At 35.5% G+C, this 23697-nt stretch overlaps 1 protein-coding gene across 1 annotated transcript in view; it reads right to left on the bottom strand.

The window, feature by feature from the left end:
- Positions 1–2622: 2622 nt before the first annotated feature.
- The window catches only part of LOC141287012 (intermembrane lipid transfer protein VPS13A-like), a 53483-nt gene continuing 32408 nt past the window's right edge, over positions 2623–23697 (bottom strand). Inside the window, exons 25-29 of the mRNA XM_073819141.1 lie at positions 22018–22045; positions 18974–19150; positions 16614–17032; positions 3055–3168; positions 2623–2661 (exon numbers count right to left, since the gene is read on the bottom strand). Of these exons, the coding sequence (XP_073675242.1) occupies positions 2623–2661; positions 3055–3168; positions 16614–17032; positions 18974–19150; positions 22018–22045 (777 nt within the window). The remainder of the gene's footprint in view (positions 2662–3054; positions 3169–16613; positions 17033–18973; positions 19151–22017; positions 22046–23697) is intronic.

Below are 23697 nucleotides of genomic sequence, written 5' to 3'. Positions count from 1 at the left end.
CCGGTACGAGAATTACCACCATTTCATTGAAATTAAAGAGAATGGTTGAATACACTTAAATTAAAATGCTTCTTTTAATTGTTACATTTTTTATTTCTAAAATGCTTGTTAAACAAGTTCAAGTGTATGTAATATTATAAACTATGGCTAGAGAATTACACGGATACAGTACAAAATAGTTTGACTTCAAAAGACTACAGATTATATTGATCAGATGTCATTTTTAAGATGTTCTCTGCTTACAAGAGCTTGTCACCCAGCGATAAGCAATGCTAACAAAATTGATGTTAGATAGTGGGATAGACTTACAGATCTGAAACAGGGATGGAGTTTTTTTCTGGTGGCAGAAAACTCACTATTTTTGAGTTAAATCGAGTTATAAAGTCCAAATTAGAAGATATAAACTTAAATAAAATAAATAAATGTTATGTAAAAATGTTAATAGTAATGGATTTAAATAATATTTCATGCTGTAACTGTTGGGCTAATACAACACATCCCCTATGAACAGCATATGTGAATATTATGTAGACCTATTTTTTAAATAAAATTTATGCTTTAAAAGTAGAGCAATCATAGCAGTTTTCATCCACAGAATGTCCGTTTAAACGTCTGTGCTTAGCTTAGATGACAGTATTCTATAAAAATGATTTGCATTCCGATTCTGACATCAAAAGGCAAAAAAAAAAAAAAATCTTATTTCATGGATTTTACACATTTACCTCCATTTGTTACACTTGTGCGCAACTGCAAGTGGATGTAACTGACAACTACTCTAAAATTGGTCTGTCTTACATTTTGTCCATGGTTGTTCTTGCTTATAAATAAACGTTCGTCTTTTGATTATTGCTATTTCCTCTATTAATTCACTGTGTGACAGTAATATAAATAAATTGTCATTTTAAACAATAGTTGAAATAAAACAACCCAGCATGTGTTCTGTCCAATATTTACCCAGCGCTGGGTTGCCAAATAAACCAAGCATTTTTTGAGTGTAGTAAAAAGTAACAATTTTTCTTTAATATTATTATTCTTTAATACTTTTCAGATGCTTTCTAACTTTTTTTTTTTAAATATACATTTGTAGCGTAAGCTCCAGTAAGAATATGCTCTCTTGAGAACCAAGTGTCCTCCAACAATTTTCTTTACAAATCCTCGTTTTGTACTTCTAATTTGTTACTAGTGTTTTGTTTTGCTCTCTCTTCTGCTCTTCCACGTTCATCACTTTTCAGCAGAGCTTATGCTACACCTACATCCTACGTCATCTACTGGAACGTCACTCTCTCGTGAATGCATGTACGACAGTTACTAGAAGCTAGAGATTACAGTTTATAAATTACTCCATGTGGAGTACTTTTTATGATAGATGGACACACTTTATTGGGACTTCAAAATCTTAAACCCCATTCACTGTCATTATAAAGCTTGGAAGAGCCAAGACATTTTTAATATAACTCTGACTGTATTCATTTGAAAGAAGAAAGTCATATACACCTAGGATGGCTTGAGGGTGGGTAAATCATGGGGTAATTTTTATTTTTGGGTGAACTATCCCTTTAAAAGGGGTCATCGGATGCAAAACTCACTTTTACATGTTTGAACATTAATGTGTGTTGGCAGTTTGTGTACACAAACACCCTACAATGATAAAAATCCACCCAGTGGTATTTTTTAATCTTTAAAAGTAATATCCCCTTTTTAAAATCAGGTCATTCTCAGCTTCTCTGCTCACAACAGTTGATTGACATGAGCGCCTTACCTGAGACCCGCCCTCACTGAGTTGAAACAGTCGACTCAGGTGCAGGGGAAAGACAAGAATGTCTCAGATTGAGCGATTGAGGTGTTCTGTTGTTGGGTGTAATAATGAACACAGCAGTCGTCATTTACTCCCGACATCTGAGCCGCTGAAGACGCAAAGGATTAACATTACTTTCGTTTTTGAAAGGAAAGCGCCGATCCCGATCTACATATGCGTCTATGTTTGTGTGAATCATTCGTGACGCAGCTTCATCCACAGAAGAAGTGAGTATAAGGAGTTTTTATGCATATTTGCAAATGGCCTTTCTTAATAATGTGCTAGTTAGCAAGTTTCACAGCTAAAGTAAACATTATGGCTTGTCATCCCACGGCAGAGAGAGGCGGGGTGAGCAGAGCTCATTAGCATTTAAAGGAAGATGCAACAGAATAGCTCGCTCTAAAAGGAGCTTTTTTTACACTACTCTTGAGAAATTTGAACCAAAGTGTGTCATAAACTTCTCATTAAGACCCTAAAGAATCATATCAACTTGTGGAAAATGGGCATCCGATGACCCCTTTAAAGAAATTACCAACTCTAAAATTACCACCATAATACAATGCAAAAGCTCTCCAGAAGTTTCCACAAGCCCTAGACCGGATGTTGCTTGTGTACGTGAGGATTTTCCCATAAGCTGAGAACAGGTGGGCACGAGGTTGGTGTACCCTAGTGGGCAGAGCTCAGAAGCCCAGCGAGACATGACGCCCGAGTGTTTTTATACCGCCGTATGCCAAAACTGACAAAGCCACAGGCTGCTTCCTCACAGCGACCGCACCCACAGCCAAAGGTAGACACACTAACACTATCACAACACTAATGTTATGGCCTCAGCTCTGAGAGGACCCTACCAATGTGCCAAAAGGCCACTGGGCAAAACAGCAACAACACATGTACACACACCATAGTGGTGCCATCTGTCTGCCTCATGGTGTGCAGCGGGGACTGTAAATCCAGCCAGTTTGGGGCATTTTCAGTGAGGAGTCGTAATCTCTCTGGATTTGTGAGTGTGTGTGTGGGTGTGAAGGGATTTTACTCCGCTGGAACTCATGATGGCATATATCACACACACACACACACACACACACACACACACACACACACACACACACACACACACGTATGAACATCAGACTCGCTCTGCCAGATAAACACACATCACTAATATCTCCAGAGTGGATCATGCTTTGGCTGCAAACTAAATTTGCTGTGATACGGTGAACTTTGACATATAAGTGCGGCTGCATGCCTGTGTGACTTACGTTGAACAGATTGGTCTTATTCCTCTCGCAGAAAAGTCCTTGTGCCGGCATGTGCTTCAGCTGTTGCCATGGGACACTGCTCCCTAGCAACACGTCTCGTGCCCATTGCAGGTTCTGTGAAAACACAAATATATTCAGTCAGCTCTGAATGCAGGAGGGCGAGAGAGAGTGTGTGATGATCTGAACCGAGTGAAGTCGTAGGAAAGCCTGACCAATTCACTCACTCACACACATACACACACACACACACACACACACACACACACACAGACACACACACACACACACACACACACACACACACACACACACACACACACACACACACACACACACTCATTCCACATTCCATCCACTGATGGAATACTAGAGTTCTGCTTAACACTGAACAGTATATACTATTTAATTAAAAAGTAGGCAGTATGTGCAGGATAAACATTTCAATTAAATGCATTATGGTAAATTGTCATATGACTGCACTATGGAATGCAGTTATAGTATATACTGCATACTGCCCACTAGAACAGTGTGCAATAGATAGCAATAAACATTTCAAACTGTATAACACTACATTGTCACGTGACCAGTGCAGTATGCAATAATAGTATATACAGTATACTACGCACTAGTTGCCCAACAGCATGCAATAGGTAGAAATAAACCTTTCAAACTGACTTTAAGTATACAGTGATAGTACATACTGTGTATTGCATACTAGCTTTGAGAAAATAATGTGACAGTATGGCGTCGCTAGCGATAAACAAAAACTATTAAACTACAGTGTTAAGAGACTCGAATGCAGTATGCAGTGATAGTACATACTACATATTGTATATTAGTTTTGAGAAAGTAGTATGTGACAGTAGGGCTGGACAATATATCGAACGATATTGTGAGACGCGTTTAGTCAATGAAGCCGGTACTTTGATTAGTAGTAAATCTCCATCACGTGCGTTCCGCTCAGGTTCCACTGGAGCGGCAATTAATACACAGAGACGTAAATCTCTGACAAGCTACACCATATCGAGCTTAATATCGAATGCGTCTCTGTGTATTAATTGCCGCTCCAGCGGAACCTGAGCGGAACGCACGTGATGGAGATTTACTACTAATCAAAGTACCGGCTTCATTGACTAAACGCGTCTCACAATATCGTTCGATATATTGTCCAGCCCTATGTGACAGTATGGAGTAGGTAGTGATAAACATTTAACTATTAAACTACAGTGTACAGTATGCAGTGATAGTTCATACTGTGTATTGCATACTAGCTTTGAGAAAATAATGTGACAGTATGGAGTTGGTAGTGATAAACAAAAAATATTAAACTACAGTGTTAAGAGACTTGAATGCAGTATGCAGCCAGTGATAGTACATACTACATATTGTATATTAGTTTTGAGAAAGTAGTATGTGACAGTATGGAGTAGATATTTCAAACTGTATAACACTACACTGTCACGTGACCAGTGAAGTATGCAATAATAGTATATACTAGGGATGCACCGATACGAATCGGCCGATCATGCTTGCGCGTTTTGTCAGTAAAGCCGGTTCTGTAATCAGCAGTAAATGCCATCAGGTGCGTGACGAGCTGCGCAAATCAATGTTCATTATCAGTGTGAATGTGCGGAGCTCGTCAGTGAACAACGGCTGTGTGTAGTATATACATATTGAAAATAGTATGCTGCAGGGAACAATAAATGTTCTGAAATGCAGTATGCTGATTTACTGATATACTGCATACTGAGTATGCATATGCATTTTTTACATAGCATTTATTTTAAAAAATACTATTACTACACTATTGTCATATAACCTCACAAAATATATATATATTTTTTTTTCATTTTAGTCCAATTTCTTCTTGTAGTCAGGGTTGCCAGGTCTGTATAACAAAGCTAGCCCAATTGCTACTTAAAACTAGCTTAATAGTGTTTAGGGGCATCAAAAGGAATAAGGGCTTACAAAATCTTGTTCTTGGTGAGTGGTTTCGCTTCAACTCGCAGACTACAAAACAACCCAAGGCAACAGTATGAAAGTAGCCCAATTCCACGGGAAAACTCTGGACTTGGCAACAATGCTTATTAGTTTGTCACACTGGAAATCGGTCAGGTTGCATTGCATTATAGGACTGCAAATAAATCGCTGTACATTTAAATCTAACCTAGCAGGCAATCCAGATATGCATAAAAACTAAGCATTAACAGCTTTACTGAACCCAGAAAAACACAGAAACGCCTTTGAAAAGTTGACAAACAGCTCTCATTACACTAAAGACTGAAAGCTACTCCAAAGTCCTGTGACACTCCAATATAATTATACTGTATCATGCCATCAAATCCATTTCCACACCGCTAATTCACTGTTAATGAACACATAACATCATAGCGCTGCAGTCTGACTTCTTTATTAGGATACAGATCCACGCATATCTCCCAGTGTATGTCAAACACTGTACAAATGAAAGCTCAAACGCTGTTTGAGGCCATTCATTAAATCAGAGAGCTAAATTTCCAAGCTTTCGCCTTGGGAACGAGTTGGGTGCGATTAAACGTGTTGTGGTGGTTATGAAATCTCTGGCTTGTCATGGTGGGGTGATTAAATTTCAGATCTGAACAATCTCTGCTCAAAGATCAGACAGATTTCTCAGTGTGAAGGGATGGAGATGACATATGCAAGTCCGTTTGGAAAGAAAGTGTCTGAAAAGAGCACAGACACACATGCGAGAGAGAGAGAGAGAGAGAGAGAGAGAGAGAGAGAGAGAGAGAGAGAGAGAGAGAGAGAGAGAGAGAGAGAGAGAGAGAGAGAAAGGCAACACAATATTGTGACTCTAAAGTCTGACATTTTGAATAAAGTATTGGCTCCTTGCACATCCCATCATAATAAGGACTGAAACTTATGTATGTAATAAGACTGAAATTTTAAGTCATTATTCAGTGATAATCGTCCCTGCCAGGGCTCTAGACTATGTCTAAATGGTCGCATTTTGTGACTCTTTATCTTGTAAGAGTGACACATTTTTGTTAGAGGTTGCACTGGTGCCACTACCAGCTTGATTAACCTATAAACACAGCCATTTCTGTTGTGTATGAGAAACATTAAACAGCAAACAGGCCAGAAGTAGAACAAAACTGCGCCAAACTGACCAATTTTCAGACTATCAAAACTTTTGTTAGTCTGGAGCCCTGCACACAAAAATTCAAGTCATTATTCAATGATAAACTATCTCTCCAATGAGCTGTTAACCATTGTGATATTTGAACACATCAATGGGCCCCCATGTCATCCAAAATGTTTATGTCTTTCTTTTGTCAGTCGCAAAGAAATTAAGGTTTTTGAGGAAAACGTTCCATGGGTTTTCTCCATATAGTGGACTTCAATGGTGGCCAATGGGTTGAAGGTCCAAATTGCAGTTTCAATTCAGCTTCAAAGGGCTCTACACGATCCCAGTGAGGAATAAGGGTCTTATCTAGTGAAACGATCAGTGATTTTATTTTTTAAAAATACAGTTTTACAGTGAAGGAAAAATTATTTCATCCTCTGTTGAATTTGGATGTTTATCCACAGACAAATAAATTATCAGTCTAAAATTTTAAAATAAAAAAATAAAAAGCTATAAACTGATTTGCATTTTAATGAGTGAAATAAGTATTTGATGCCCTTACAATCAGCAATTTCTGGCTTCCAGGTGTCTTTTATACAGGTAACAAGCTGAAATTTGGAGCACTCTCTTAAAAGGAGTGCTCCTAATCTCAGTTTATTACCTGTATAAAAGACACCTGTCCACAGAAGCAATTAATCAATCAGATTCCAAACTCTCCACCATGACCAAGACCAAAGAGCTGTCCAGGATGTTAAGGACAAGATTGTAGACCTACACAAGGCTGGAATGGCCTACAAGTCCATCGCCAAGTAGCTTGGTGAAAAGGTGACAACAGTTCGGTGCGATTATTCGCAAATGGAAGAAAAACAAAATAACTGTCAATCTCCCTCAGTCTGGGGCTCCATGCAAGATCTCACCTCGTGGAGTTTCATTGATCATGAGAACGGTGAGAAATCAGACCAGAACTACACAGGAGGATCTTGTCAATGATCTCAAGGCAGCTAGGACCATAGTCGGCAAGAAAACAATTGGTAACACACTACGCTGCGAAGGACTGAAATCCTGCAGCGCCCGCAAGGTCCCCCTACTCAAGAAAGCACATGTACAGGCCCATCTGAAGTTTGCCAATGAACATCTGAATGATTCAGAGGAGAACTGGGTGAAAGTGTTGTGGTCAGATGAGACCAAAATCCAGCTCTTTGGCATCAACTCAACTCGCCGTGTTTGGAGGAGGAGAAATGCTGCCTATGACCCCAAGAACACCATCCCCACCGTCAAACATGGAGGTGGAAACATTATGTTTTGGAGGTATTTTTCTGCTAAGGGGACAGGACAACTGCACCGCATCAAAGGGACGATGGACAGGGCCATGTACCGTCAAATCTTGGGTGAGAACCTATTTCCCTTAGCCAGGGCATTGAAAATTGGTCATGGATGGGTATTCCAGCATGAACAAAGAACAAAAATTTACAGAAAATGTACTCACCCCCTTGTCATCCAAGATGTTCATGTCTTTCTTTCTTCAGTCGTAAAGAAATTATGTTTTTTGAGGAAAACATTTCAGGATTTTTCTCCATATAATGGACTTCTGTGGTGCCCTCGAGTTTGAACTTCCAAAATGCAGCTTCAAATGGCTCTAAACGATCACAGCCGGGGAAAGAAAGGTCTTATCTAGCGAAACGGTGTTTTTTTTTATTTATTACAATTTATATACTGTTAAACCTCAAATGCTCGTCCTTTCTAGCTCTGTGTGTACTCTGTGTAGAGATTAAAAAGTATATAAATTGTAAATGTTTTTAGAAAATAACCAATCGTTTCACTAGATAAGACCCTTCTTCCTCGGCTGGGATCATTTAGAGCACTTTGAAGCTCCATTTAAACTGCATTTTGGAAGTTCAAACTCAGGGGCACCATAGAAGTCCATTATATGGAGAAAAATCCTGAAATGTTTTCCTACAAAAACATAACTTCTTTATGACTGAAGAAAGAAAGACATGAACATCTTGGATGTCAAGGGGGCGAGTACATTAACTGTACATTTTTGTTCTGAAAGTGAACTACTCCTTTAATGACTTGGAGAGGATCTGCAAAGAGTGCCTGTGATTGCCAACAAGAGTTTTGCCACCAAGTATTGAGTGATGTTTTGCCAAGGGTTCAAATACTTATTTCACTCATTAAAATGCAAATCAATTTATAACTTCTTTTGTTGTTATTCTGTCTCTCACTGTTCAAATAAACCTACCATTAAAATTATAGACTGATCATTTCTTTGTCAGTGGGCAAACATACAAAATCAGCAGGGGATCAAATAATTTTCCCCTCACTGTACATACATTTTTAATTTTTCAATAAAAATGACCACTCGTCTCGCTAGATGCCTTTAATCCTCAGCTGGGATCATGTAGATCCCTTTGAAGCTGCATTGAAACTGCAGTTTGGACCTTCAATCCGTTGATCCCCATTGAAGTCCACTATATGGAGAAAAAACCTGGAATGTTTTCCTCAAAAGCCTCAATTTCTTTTTGACTAAGGAATGAAAGTCATGAACATCTTGTATGACATGGGGGTGAGTAAACTATCAGGACATTTTTATTTTGGAAGTGAACCAATGCTTTAAAGAACCAGGCGTTGCTACTTTCCACACGTGAACAAATATCAGTGTTTTTTCACACAAAGCTACAGTATCATACGTAAGGAATAATTGACGACGGGCCGTAGAATTCTTAGAAAATAATGCACACCCGAGGTGGTGATGCGGTCACGACGCGAAGCGGAGTGGCCGTTACACCTCGGGTGTGCATTATTTTCGTAGAATTCTACGGCCCGAAGTCAATTATTCCGCTTATACTACAGTTACCACACCTCAAGACATCGATCAAATGATATATTTCAAGACATTCGTCCCGTTTTCATCCTTAAAACGCTATTGTGAGTAGGATTAATTTCTTACGCAGATCATTCAACAGCTTCGTTGCTAGTTCCAAAACGTCATTTTAGAACTAGTAACGACGCTTGGGCTGTTAATAGCAAAATAATGCCGTTAATAATGAAGTTTAGACAGACCGAAAGACAAGCAGACAGACGGAAAGAGTGAGGGAGAGAAACTAAGTGTATGACTTTACCTCTCTCACGTCTGTGTCTCTCAAGGGTGACTGGCAGCATCGTCTCTACTAACAGTTAAACTTTAAGTTCATTTTCTTCCAGACCATGCCGTTGTCTCCTCGCGTTTGGGAGCTGTCATGTCGTTGTTAAGTTGTTAATCGTCAGAGCAGCGCTAACAACATTAGCGAGAATGCTAACGCGAGTGCAAACTGTAACGTTATGTGTGTGCGTCTGTGAGGTGAGTGAGAGAGGGCGAGAGAAAAAGAGTTTGTGCTTTCCGTACATGATAAAACGTAATATAATGTGGAAAAAAACATGGAAATAATGTGTCGTTTTTATCCTGATGTTTACTGTATTTATTAGCTTGGCCAGTGTTATTGTGGGTTTTAGTTATTTTGCTGTTTTGGGCTGTAAGGACCTTTGAAATAACTGAAATCGTATGGCGAAGTGATATAGACATGCACTGCGGTCTAAAGCTGCCTGGAACTACGTTCGCCGTGCGTATCCCTGAATATAATGCACACCTCTAGAACGTTCATCAGCCAATCAGATTCAAGCATTCAACGGCCCTGTAGTATAAATCTTCAGAAGGCTTGGAATATAGTGCATAAGTCATATGAAATATGTTTATGATTCTTTCATGATGCTTCTTTGTCATTCTTCAATAATTCACTGTTTGTGTTTCAAGAAAGAAAGGAAGCTGGAACAACATGAGGGTGAGTAAATGATGACAAAATTGTCATTTTGGAGTGAAGCATTCCTTCAGCTATCATAATTCACAATGTGAGCGAAAGAATAACATAGAAAAGAGAGTAACAGGCTGGGTATAAAAGGTTACACCAGTCATTATCAGAGGTTTAGTCAGGCTTTAGTCTACCCTGCTGTGAAAGAAACACAACCAACAATTCTTTGCTTTCTTTCTAAGTGTCCTCTTCCATTAAGCAGTTACTGATATTATTATAAATGGCTGTGGGTAAATCATTCTGCAGTTAAAAAAAAAAAAAAAAAAAAAACAGTAGCATTTTCTTTCTTGCTACAAAGGAGCATATCTATTGTTCCAAAGAAACTAAAGCTTTCAGCAGGAAGAAAAAAAGATAATCACATTTAGGAACAACTGGCAATGTGTTTCCAGAGTTTAAAGTGTTGGTTTCTAATATAAACAAATGCTGTGATACGCTTCCAGGCAGTGCCCAAAATTACCACTATGTCACACTGGCCAGTGGTGAATGAATTAAGAAAATTTACCAAATCACAGATTTCTCATACTTGCCATGAAACTGAGTTTTGCATTACTGTTATATAAAATAAGTGATTATGACAATGACATTTTTTCTTGTATATCAGTGACATAAAGCACAGGTCTAGATGTCATTTGCAGCATCACTCACTAGTTGAGTCAGCCTCAAACACTGTCACAAAAACACCAACAGAAATCGTGATTTTGTTCCTCTATTTGCATCTGCGTGGCTCAAAAAAAAACATCCACATGTGTCAGCATATGGGGCTCTGGGGGAAAAAAAAATACTAATAGACATTCCAGGTAAATTTCCAATAAATAAAATCTGAAGATACACAAGCTACAGCAGATGTGTCCTTTAGTAAGATGTTTTGATGTAAATCATTCACAAAACTAAATTAACCTCTAGAGTTAGATCTATTTTAATGAATTATTTTACCAAAATAGGGATACAAAGGCATAGAAAATGCATGTTAGTTTTTATTTAGTACTGACCTGAATAAATTATTTCACATAAGACACTTACATATAGTCCACAAGAGAAAATAATAGCTAAATTAGGGCTGGGCCGATAAACGATATCATATCGAATCGCGATAAAATTTATGTTAATAACGATGATAGGCTCTAGACATTTTTTGCTCGATATGGATTAATCTAAGAGCCAATCACACAGCAGAAATATGCGACAACAGCCAATCAGCGTACAGCGTGCGTGTGCACGTCAAAGTACAAAGTTCATTTCCTACCGCACTTTGCGAAGCAAACTTAACACCAGGACGACAAAAAAAAGAGAGTGGAAGCAGCGACGAAAGTGAAACTAACTTCGAGTTATTATCCAAAGATGTTGAAATTGTCGACAAAAAAGGTAGCACGAATTCCGTTATATAAGTGGTTTGGCTACCTGAAAAGTGACTCTTAGCTCAGCTGAGAGTTTGGCGCGATTGTTAAAACTGAAACCGAAAGCAAAAAACGCACGCGCATTCAAAAGCAATTTTAATCCCCCCAATGCACGCAAATTAGGCTACATGACATATCTAGGCTGTTATTAGTATGTAGGCTATGATAGGTTGTGTATGTCTATAGCTCTGTATCATGCTTGAAATATTCCGTCTCTATTTGCACTTTGAATATTTAAAGAGTAGCCTACTTTGATTATGGCTGAATTATCTGCACTCAATACGATTAAGAAAGAACCGTGTCGTAATTTTTTGTTATTTATACTGTAGAGTGTTTCAAAATACAGTGGTTGCCTCTAATTTAAATAGCTCAACCTATAATAGAGAAAATAAACAATTGTGTTAATAATAATAATAAATAAATAAATAAATAATTGTGTTACAAATTATGTTTTTACAATAATTTTGTTTACATTTTGTACATTTACTCTCATTTACCATACTCTGTCACAACTTTTATTTTTTTAATTTATTTTAGTAAGTTGTTTTAATTTTTAAGGCCAAATCTGTAATCTGTTTTTGTTAATAAACTATAGGCTACTTTAAATGTAATTTAATGAACCCTTTCATTTTTGTGGCTTTAGTCATTGTTGGGATACTATTTTAAAGCTGGCAACATCAACAGCTTATATCGAAATATATATCGTTATCGTTCAATATGGGGAAAAAAATATCGAGATTACATTTTTGCCATATCGCCCAGCCCTAAGCTAAATGTATAAAAACAATCCTGTGATAGTTGTTCATGAGTCCCTTTTTTGTCCTGAACAGTTAAACTGCTGCTGTTCTTTAGAAAAATCCTTAAGGTCCCACAAATTCTTTGGTTTTTCAGCATTTTTGTGTATTTGAACTCTTTCCAACAATGACTGTGTGATTTTGATTAATCTTTTTACACCGAGGACAACTGAGAGACTCATATGCAACTGTTATAGAAGGTTCAAACACTCACTGATGCTCCAGAAGGAAACACGATGCATTAAGATCCAGGGGGTGAAATCTTGTTGAATTTGAAGATGAGGATAAATGTAATACATTTTGTCTTCTGGGAAACATGTAAGAATCTTCTGTAGCTCCTGTAAGGCAGTACTAAATGAAAAAAATATGACTTTTAGGCAAAATAAGAAAAAATGTACACATCTTTATTCTGTTCAAAAGTTTTCACCCTCTGGCTCTTAATGCAAAATTGAAAAATTAACATATTGCATGTTTTTTTTTTTCTGTCACCTCTGACGAATTTAAAGCATCTTAGCTGGAACATTTTTTGAACAGTAGTGCATCTAAAAATTGTATTTAGTAATCAAATAAATAATGATAATAAATATTAACATTATGGTTTTAGTATTTTTTGCTTGTGAACTAATACAATTTTGATCAACATTTTAAATATATCATACAGATATCTTCTTAATTATTATAATTAAATAATAATTACAAAATTAATAGTTATGATTCTGGGTGCTGATTGGTTAAACAACAATGCAAAATACGTTAGAGTTACTGCACATCTCCCATTAGGGGACAACTAACAGATAATTAATAAATTAAAAAAATGTTTAATTAAACATTTTTGATATTCATTTGAGTAAGTACTTTTATAAAAGCAACACAGCACTTGATTTCCTCCTATACTGCATAATAAAGTGATGCCTGAAGGGCATGCAGGTTTGGAGGACGAGAAACTATTTAAGTATAAATAAATGAATAAATGCATAAATAAACAAACAAATGTAGAAACACATAAATGTTGAAATAAAGAAATGTAGAAATATATAAATAAATAAATGCTGAAATAAATAAAGAAATGCAGATATGCATAAATAAATGTAGAAATAAATAAATAAATAAATAAACAAACAAATGTAGAAATACATAAATAAATGTTGAAATAAATACATGTAGAAATATATAAATAAATGCTGAAATAAATAAATAAATGCAGATATGCATAAATAAATAAACAGATGTAGAAATACATAAATAAATGTTGAAATAAATCATTGTAGAAATATATAAATGCTGAAATAAATAAATAAATGCAGATATGCAGAAAGAAATAAATGTAGAAATATATAAATAAATGTTGAAATAAATAAATAAATGTAGAAATATATAAATAAATGCTAAAATAAATTAATAAATCCAGATATGCATAAATTAATCAAATAAATAATTATGCCAAAAGTGTCAATTTTAATTGTGCTATTTTTTATACCATTTGTGACATACTGTTTTTTTCTACATTTACTTATGCATTTCTACATTTATTTGTTTTTACATGTATTTATGTATTTCTACATTTATTTATTTATTCATTTATTCATGTATTTCTACATTTATTTGTTTTTACATTTATTTCTACATTTATTTATTTATTAATTTATTCATGCATTTCTACATCTATTTGATTTTTACATTTATGCATTTCTACATTTATTCATTCATTCATTCATTCATTTATGCATTTGTACATTTATTTATTCATTCATTCATTTATTTATGCATTTCTACATTTATTTATTTATTCATTCATTTATTTTATGCTTTTCTACATTTTTATTCATTCATTTACGTATTTCTACATCTATTTGCTTTTTACATTTATATTTATGCATTTCTACATTTATTTATTTATTCATTCATTTATGCATTTATACATTTATTTATTCATTCATTTATTCAAGCATTTTTACATTCATTTATTTATTCATTCATTTGTGTTTCTAAATTTATTCATTCATTTATGTATTTCTACATCTATTTGTTTCTACATTTATGAATTTTTACATTTATTTATTAATTCATTTATTTATGTATTTCTACATCTATTTTTTTTACATTTATGCATTTCTACATTTATTTATTTATTTATTCATCCATGCATGTATTCCTACATTTATTTCTTTATTCATTTATTTATGTATTTCTACATCCATTTATTTATTCATCCATGCATGTATTCCTACATTTATTTCTTTATTCATTTATTTATGTATTTCTACATCCATTTATTTATTCATCCATGTATGTATTCCTACATTTATTTCTTTATTCATTTATGTATTTCTACATTTATTTATTTATTCATTTATTTATGCATTTTCACATTTATTTATTCATTCAATTATTCATGCATTTCTACATTCATTTATCTATTCATTAATTTGTGTTTCTAAATTTATTTATTCATTCATGTTTTTGTACATCTATGTATTTCTACATTTATTTATTCATTCATTCATTTATTTATGCATTTCTACATTTATTTATTTAGTCATTTCTCATCCTCCATATGCAGGCGCAGCACAGCTGTGCCTAACAACGGCCTTTAGCATATTTGAGCAGGAAGTTGATTTGTTTAGCAGGGGTTTTTACATGGCTTGACCACATGGGGAATCCCCACTGACCCTGTGTGCACACCTATCGACTTCACATATCAACCACAAGACAAAAACAGACGGCAGCGGATACATTAGACTTCAGGCAAGTGTAAGTGGTTTGTTTAGTGGTCAGTGGTGTTACACAACATTCTGGCATCGCGCTAAACTTGGCACCGCTGCTCTTTTTGCACCCGTGAGGCGAGTAGGCACAATTTTCAACGCCTTAATATCTGTAGGTGAATATGATATCATTCTCTTGGCTCGGTCAGCATTAGAGACACAGCTGACGCTGACATTTTTGTGCAATAAATGTTTGTTATAAAAATTTTTGTGTGTCAATACACTTTGTATGCGCAGGGACAACTGTAAGCACGTCTGCAAGACATCTGAAGTGTGATTTTCTAAAATGATTAATACCATGGAGATTATAAAACACTGTTTGAGCAGTTCAACACTGACTCAATCAATGGCTTAAAAACAGAGTGGGACGAAACAAGGTGGATCTCAGTGAAACTGTCAAGAAATGTCATGGCTATACTTCATCCTCAAATCAATAAGAAATGATCGGCATAAAAAAAAATTATGTAAAGACCATTACATAAATTCTTACTCATCAACTGTAAACTGAAAAAATATCATTTTGTTTAGAATGTGAAAAAAAAATATTATTAAATGATTATGCTGTATATTAAACAGTAAAGTAGATCTCTAAATTGTACTTTAGTATGTTTTAGTATTTGCTTTTTACTGCAGATTTTTTCACACTACAATAATGAGAATGAGATTTTTTTTTTTTTTTCACTGATAATGATAGCAAAAAGTTAGGAAGCAGCATTATTCAGTATCACTGATATACTATTATAGAGAATATATATATATATATATATATATATATATATATATATGTGTGTGTGTGTGTGTGTGTGTGTGTGTGTGTGTGTGTGTGTGTGTGTGTGTTTGTGTGTGACCCTGGACCACAAAACCAGTCTTAAGTAGCACGGATATTTGTAGTAATAGCCAAAAATACATTGTATGGGTCAAAATTATCGATTTTTCTTTTATGCCAAAAATCATTAGCATATTAAGTAAAGATCATGTTCCATAAAGATATTTTGTAAATTTTCTACCATAAATATATAAAAACTTGATTTTTGATTAGTAATATGCATTGCTAAGAACTTCATTTGGACAACTTTTAAGGCGATTTTCTCAATATTTAGATTTTTTTTGCATCCTCAGATTCCAGGTTTTCAAATTGTTGTATCTCAGACAAACATTGTCCTATCTTAACAAACAATATATCAATGGAAAGCTTATTTACTCAGCTTTCAGATGACATAAGAATCTCAATTTCGACAAATTTACACTTACGACTGGTTTTGTGGTCCAGGGTCACATGTATATATGTATATGTGGACCCTGGACCACAAAACCAGTCATCTGTCAAATGGACTGAGCCATGCAGTAATTAATACAGGAAAAAAAGTTTTTAAACGTTTATTATAATCTCTCATAAAAATGTGCAGAGCCTCTTATATTCTAAGAGTCAAAACTATGAATTTCACCAAAAATACTTTAGTACAACAGGATTGCTAACTCATCATGGGTGAAAAAGATGCAATAACCAGGAAGAAAAATTCAACTGTACTTTGAACTTTTTTTCAGAATCTAAAACAAACAAAAAACAACCCCTACTTCAGTTGTTTCAGGCCACATGCAAGTTTGTATACCTATATTTCAGTGTGTGTGTGTGTGTGTGTGTGTGTGTGCGCGCACACCTTGTGTGTCCTGCTGTAGGCGTAAAGGTGGGCCAGACGATAGAGACTCTTGTAGTGTTGCGGGAAGCGACTCAGACACAGGAAGAGAGACCTCACACACACATCCACTAGTGTTTTCCTCTGCTCTCTATGTCCCGGCGGCAGACACTTCGGCAACTCTATCACCTCCAGCGGAGGCGGCGGCTCTGGCCTGCGCTTGCCTTCACTGGAGGAGCTGGTCTGGGGGTGAGGTCTGTGTGGATGGGGGGTGTGCAGCGGCAGAGATGGAGCTTGGGTTGGGGTGTCTGTGGTGGGAGTTTTGGGGACGGAGGCCTCAGGGGAGGTGATGGATAAGGTGGTGTCTGAAGACTCCTGTGTGACTGAGGATTCTTGAGAGAGTGTGGCAGAGCTGATATCCATGTTCTTGTCCTCTAAGGGCCCTGTGGGATTTCAAGAGGGCAGAGGTGACCACCAGCTGCAGATATTGATTGTAAAAAGCAACACTAGAAGATAATCGGTTGTGTTTTTTGCTTTTGGCAAGACAGATATCGGCTGAATCTCATGAAAACTGTCAAGTTTTGCCAAGCATGTTCTAAGAAATTATAGCTAGGAAAATGCTAAGAAATTAAACTACCAGTCAAAAGTCTTTGGACAGGAAGATTTTTAATGTTTGTTTTTTTTTTAAACCAAGCCTGCATTTATTCGTTCCAAAGCACAGCAAAAGCAGTAAAATGTTGAAATATTTTTACTATTTAAAATAACTGCTTTCTATTTGAATATATTTTAAATTTTTATTTATTCCTGTGATTTCAAAGCTGAATTTGAAAATATCTGAATGATACTTCAGAAATCATTCTAATATGCTGATTTGCTGTCCGAGAAATATATATATATTTTTTTCTGGAGTAACATTATACACTATACAATTTACATTTTTGTTTCGTTTTGTTTTTTGGGAAATAAATTATAGAAATTAATACTTTTATTTAGCAGGAATGTTTTAAATCCATCAAAAGTGATGTTAAAAGCATTTATAATATTTTTATTTCAGATAAACGCTTTTCTTCTGAACTTTAATTTATCAAACAAGCCTGAATAAAAATTCTACTCAGCAGTTTTCAACAAAATAATATTAATAAATGTTTTTTTGAATGATTTCTGAAGGATCATGTGACTGGAGTAATGATGCTAAAAATTCAGCTTTGAAATCACAGGAAAAAAGACTTATTTAAAAAAAAAAACATTACAAATATTACTGTACAAAAACTTTTGACTGGCAGTGTATATTTAGTTATTTTACATTGTAAATTTTCAAGACAATTAAGATCACTTTACATTTATTTATTTTTATTATTAATCAAAAACATAACAAAAAATTCTTTAAAAAGTTTAACTTTTAAAAACTTTTAAAAACTTTATAAAAAAGATATTACATTTTAAATAAACTTTTTATTTTTTAATTATTTTTTTTAATAATTTAATTTTTAGCATCATTACTTCAGTTCAATATTTTTGTGAAGAAAGTTATAAAACATCATTTATTTGAAATTCAAATGTTTTAGCATTATAAACATCCTTATTATCACTTTTGATTTATTTAATGTGTCCCTGCTGAAAAAAGAAGGAAAATAAAATTAAATCTTAAAAAAAGGTAATCTTTCTGACCACAAGCTTTTGAATGGTAGTGTATTATCAGAAAAAAATGTGAAATAAATGCCAAATACTGAATGAATTTTCTACATAAAAGCAAATACAATTAGATCTTTTTAAAACTGTTATGAGACTTTGCAAGAAATTATAGAAATTATAGAAATGAATACTTTTATTTAGCAAGGATGCTTTAAATTGATCAAAAGTGATGTTAAAGGCATTTATAATGTTACAAAATATTTTTATTTCAGATAAACGCTTTTCTTCTGAACTTTCATTAATCAAACAAACCTGAAAAAAATCTACTATTAATAAAATTAAAATAAAATAAATAAAAAGTTTAACTTTAAAAAACTTTTAAAAACTTAATAAAAAAAGATAATATTACTACATTTTAAAATAACTGTTTTCTCTTTAAATATATTTTAAAATGTAATATATTCCTGTGATGCAAAGCAGAATTTTTAGCATCATTACTTCAGTTCAATATTTTTGTGAAGTTATAAAGAACAGCATTTATTTGAAATTCAAATGTTTTAACATTATAAACAACCTTATTGTCACTTTAATCTGACCTGTAGAAACCAGAAGCTGTATTATCAGAAAAAAAATGTAAAATGTAAAATAAATGCCAAATACTAAATATTAAATTAATTTTCTACATAAAAATCTTTTTTAACTGTAATGAGACTTTGCAATATGTACTTGTTTAGAAGAACTGCGATCAATACCTGTGTCCTCTACTGTGGCCGGTTTCTCTTTTCCGGTGGCATTTGACTCTTCCGGAAAAATACTACACTTCCCAGGATCGGCCTTGTGACTGCTGTCCTGTGAGCTGGTGGCGTCCATAAAGACATCCTGCAAGGAGCTGGAGTCTGACATGCCAGCAACGCTGTCCTGACTTTGCTCTGATTTAGGGGGAAAAAAAATATACCACACAATTACATTCATTCAACAAGACTTTCCTCCTCTGTCCTTTGTAAATATTCAAATAATCAAAAAGACCCTTGATTCAGAGTTGCCCAATTTGAACAATCCACAAATCAACACAGATCCCAAGATGAATTGTGTAAAATCCTTCAATGAACACAAGGCTGGAAACATTTGCCGGATTGACAGATTTACAAATGGTAGCTATACCTAAAGAGCAGGCAGGCTTATGCTGGTACAAGGTTTTTGCTTAACACAGAAAAAGGGGAAATTAGAATTCTGTACCTGAGAACATCTATAATTTTCTACAAATTAAAGGAATAGTTCACCCAAAAATGAAAATTCTGACATGAATTACTCACCCTAATGTCGTTCCAAACCTGTAAGAGCTTTGTTCATCTTCAGAACACAAATTAAGGGTCTATTTGGTTCGATTAAAACAAACTCTGGTGCGATTGTTCTCTTAGTGTGATTCATTTGAGTAAGTGTGAATGCTGCCATCCAAACCCTGGTGCTTCCAAACGAACTCTGGTGTGTTCGAATGAAATATGAATGCAACAAGGACCAATTACTTCTAAATGAACCATAACATAATGACAAGATGCTGACTGACGTGATGATTTCACAAAGGGAAAAAGCGGAGTATCCAAAACAAAATCTCTTTGTGAGTTCGCAGGTGGTGAAAATAAAATCATATGCACGAACAATAAGAGTTTAGTCCAGCAGACGGCCTTAGGTGTATTCAACTTAAAGTGCCTTTTCCTTTTGTTTGGAGTGTTCGGTGAGTTCCGTCACAAAATATACGTCATTCGACCCGACCAATCAGGTTGTGAACATATCACTACGCCTTTAGGTTCGGCATCTTAGATTCACTGTCAAAAATGCCAGTGTGAACACTAAGCGGACCAGGATCAAATGTATTATTTTCCTTTTTGGTCCGGAGCAAATGAACCAAACAAACTACAAGTGTGAACACATCCAAAGATATTTTGAATGAAATCTCGAGAGCTTTCTGACCCCCAGAAAGGTAGTAAGGACATCATTTAAATAGTTTGGAACAACATGAGGTTGAGTAATTAATGACAGAATTTTCATTTTGGGTGAACTATCCCTTTAAAGAAATTGTAATAGAGTGCTGCAAGAAGAAGTCCTAAAACCTGGAAACTAGTTAGCAAGCCAGGTGTGTTCACACTTGTAGTTCGGTTTGTTTAGTTCAGGGGTGTCCAACCCTGTTCCTGGAGGTCCTGGTCCGTTTGCATTCACACTGGCATTTTTGACACCGAACCTAAAGGCATAGTGATATGTTTACAACCTGATTGGTCGGGTTGAATGGTGTATATTTCATGACGGAATGAAAGAAGAAACGGTAATAGACTGCTGCAAGAAGAAGTCCTAAAACTTTTAAACTAGTTAGCACTCAGTGGTTCAATGTAAAGTTTGTGTTTAAGGTGTGTTCACACTTGTAGTTCAGTCCGTTTGATTCATTTGGTCTGGACCAAAACTCCTGGGCCACTTAGCATTCACACTGGCATTTTTGACAGCGAACCTAAAGATACCGAACCTAAAGGCGTAGTGATATGCTCACAACCTGATTGGTCGGGTTGAATGACGTATATTTCTTGACAGAACTCATCGAACACTCCAAACAAAAGGAAAATGTGCGGGGGTATGACAAAGTACCAAAGTACCAAAGTACCAATTCACTGATCAGTCTTCTGATTGCCGCTTTAAGTCGAATACACGCAATGCCGTCTGCTGGACTAAGTGCAATATTGTTGCGTGCATATGATTTTATTTTTACCACTTGGAAACTCACAAAGAGCTCATACAAGGCACTTTACCTCCTCATTGGTCCACGTTTGCCCTCTGCTCATTTTGATTTGAATGCATCACATGTTCCCTTAATGAAATCATGTTGCATAGCATCGCATCTTGTCATTACTTCCTGTTTTTGGTTCGTTTAGCAGTATTTGGTCCGTGTTGCGTTCATATTTCATTCGAACTGCACCAGAGTTCGTTTGTAAGGGGACCGAGACCCATCTTTTTAGTAGTCTCGGTCCACTTGTTTGGTGCGCACCAAGGTTCGGATGGCAGCGTTCACACTTACTCAAATGAACCGCACTAACAGAGCCATTGCACCAGAGTTTGTTTAAATTAAACCAAACGCTACAAGTGTGAACACACCGTAACACAACCTCAAGATATGTTTTTCGATGACATAAAACACATCAATAATATCGCACTTTTTTAAGATATTACAGGTCATGAAAGAGGTCGTTACAAGTGGCTAGATGGGACAGGATCAAATCTAAATCTCTGAAGCTAGAACTTTTTTCTTTTTGTTAAAAAAGAGGCTCTGTTCTTTCCGCTGACATACCGCATGCACAGATATCCATAAATATTCTGGAGTCCATGAAATCTTTGTGAAAATGATCAAAAATGCTGACAGTGGCTGGCAAAAAAAAAACTGCTTAATGAATATTTAAAACTATTTAGAATCTATCTTCGATTTTTAACTTCTGGCAACTGTATTTAGGCTTAAAAAGGTCATAAAAGTTGTGTGCATTTCTGAAAGAAAGTGTAAGGATCATAAACTTCTGTTGGTCACAGAGCTTAGTTTCTGCAATAATCCAAAAGCTTAATGAAAAATCCTATTTTGACGTTTTTGTGGAGAGAACCAGGGTGATACAGACTTCCGGGTTGGCATAAAAAAAACGTCTACAGCATCCTATTGAAAAATTCTGTCATTATTTACTCGCCCTTATCCTAATCCAAGGATAAACACATATGCTTAACTTTCTACTGCAGAACATAAAAAAATGTTGTTGTAATGTTTTGCTTCTACCTGCTCTGAAAGTCAATGAAGAGAAATACTGTCAAAAAGGGAAAAACAACAAAAAACTTCTATACCTATGAATTTATGAATCTATGACTTAGATTCCTAGTCATCTAATGCAATTTATGTGAAGAAAAGACTAAAATTCAAGTAGTTATTCAATGTTGATATTTCCACTCATAGTAATTCTTATATCTCATTTGTGACCCTGAACCACAAAACCTCTTAAGTAGCACCAGTATATTTGTAGCAATAGCCAACAATACTTTGTATGGGTCAAAATGATTGATTTTTCTTTTATGCCAAAAATCATTAGGATATCAAGTAAAGTTCATGTTCCATGAAGAAATTTAGTAAATTTCCTACTGTAAATATATCAAAACTTTTTAGTTAGTAATATGCATTGCCAAGAACTTCTTTTGGACCACTTTAAGGCGATTTTCTCAATGTTTTGATTTTTTTGCACCCTCAGATTCCAGATTTTAAAATAGTCGTATCTTGACCAAACTATACATCAATGGAAAGCTTATTTATTCAGCTTTCAGCTGATGCACAAATCTCAATTTCAAAAAATGTACTCTTATAATTGGTTTTGTGGTCCAGGGTCACATTTGTACTTTTGCTTATAGGTTTGGAAGGACATTAAAATGAGCAATTGATAAAAGAAGTTAAGTTTTTTGGGTGAACTATTCCTTTAACAGGTACAGTGATTTTGATCCAGGTCTGAGGTCAGAGTTTGCAAGGCGAAACTACAGGGCGCACGTTTCAAAGGCGTGTCGAACCAGCCTGCTCCTGAGTTAGAGCAAAGCGCTTGAAAATATTGTGCTTCTCAGCAAGCCCAGAAAAGTTAATGTAATTCCTCTTGTGCTGCCCGCAAACAAGCAGAAAAAGCCCCTGAGCATGCTGGGAGTGTCAGCATTTGGCACAGAGGGTAGAAATTCATTAGCACACACCATCACCTCCATGACACAACAGAGTGCATGTGGTGGCAACACCCCCCTCCCCTCCTCCACAGAACGCCAACGCACCCGCACACTCAGCGTGAAGGGGAAAAATGGCGCTGTGTCAGCGCAAAATTGCAGCCTCCTGCAGAGCGCATTAGCAGCTATAGTCCAACACTGCCAGGAGGCCCATTAGTTGGTCTGCTACAGATTTCAACAGGAGCTCAAGACCATGTTAAAGACACAATGAAGGTCTAGACGGGACCCGGTTATGTGCTGGGAAGCGCTGGACAGGGAAAATGACAGGCATTTCAGTGCAGAAAAGATTGATCTGATTGAGGAGGGCAATCACCAAGAGTAAGAGTGCTGTCATATTAATTGCACAGAAGAAAAGGCCTTTTTTCTTGAAAAGGACAAGTGTTACTCCATAATAATCTCTGATGTGACCCACAGTGATTATTAGAATGGTGTTGGGGTCACTTTCCTCAAAAGCAAGAGCGTACAACCAAACAGTTTCAACATACAGTTATAAATATTGCAAATTAAAACTCAGAATAATGACCAATGATAGAGCTCAACAGTCACCATGTAAAAAAAGTTCAATTTTAATTTTAAATTCAAAGGAGTAATTCAATTTCAGAACAAAAATGTGCAGATAATGTACTCACCCCCTTGTCAACAAAGATGTTCATGGCTTTCTTTCTTCAGTCGTTAAGAAATGTCTCTCATTTAGTGGGCTTCTATGGTG

This window comes from Garra rufa, chromosome 15 (genome assembly GCF_049309525.1).
Source record: "Garra rufa chromosome 15, GarRuf1.0, whole genome shotgun sequence".
Lineage (NCBI taxonomy): Eukaryota > Metazoa > Chordata > Actinopteri > Cypriniformes > Cyprinidae > Garra > Garra rufa.
The sequence above is the reverse complement of the archived record's forward strand: the minus strand, read 5'-3'. Positions and strand labels throughout refer to the sequence as shown.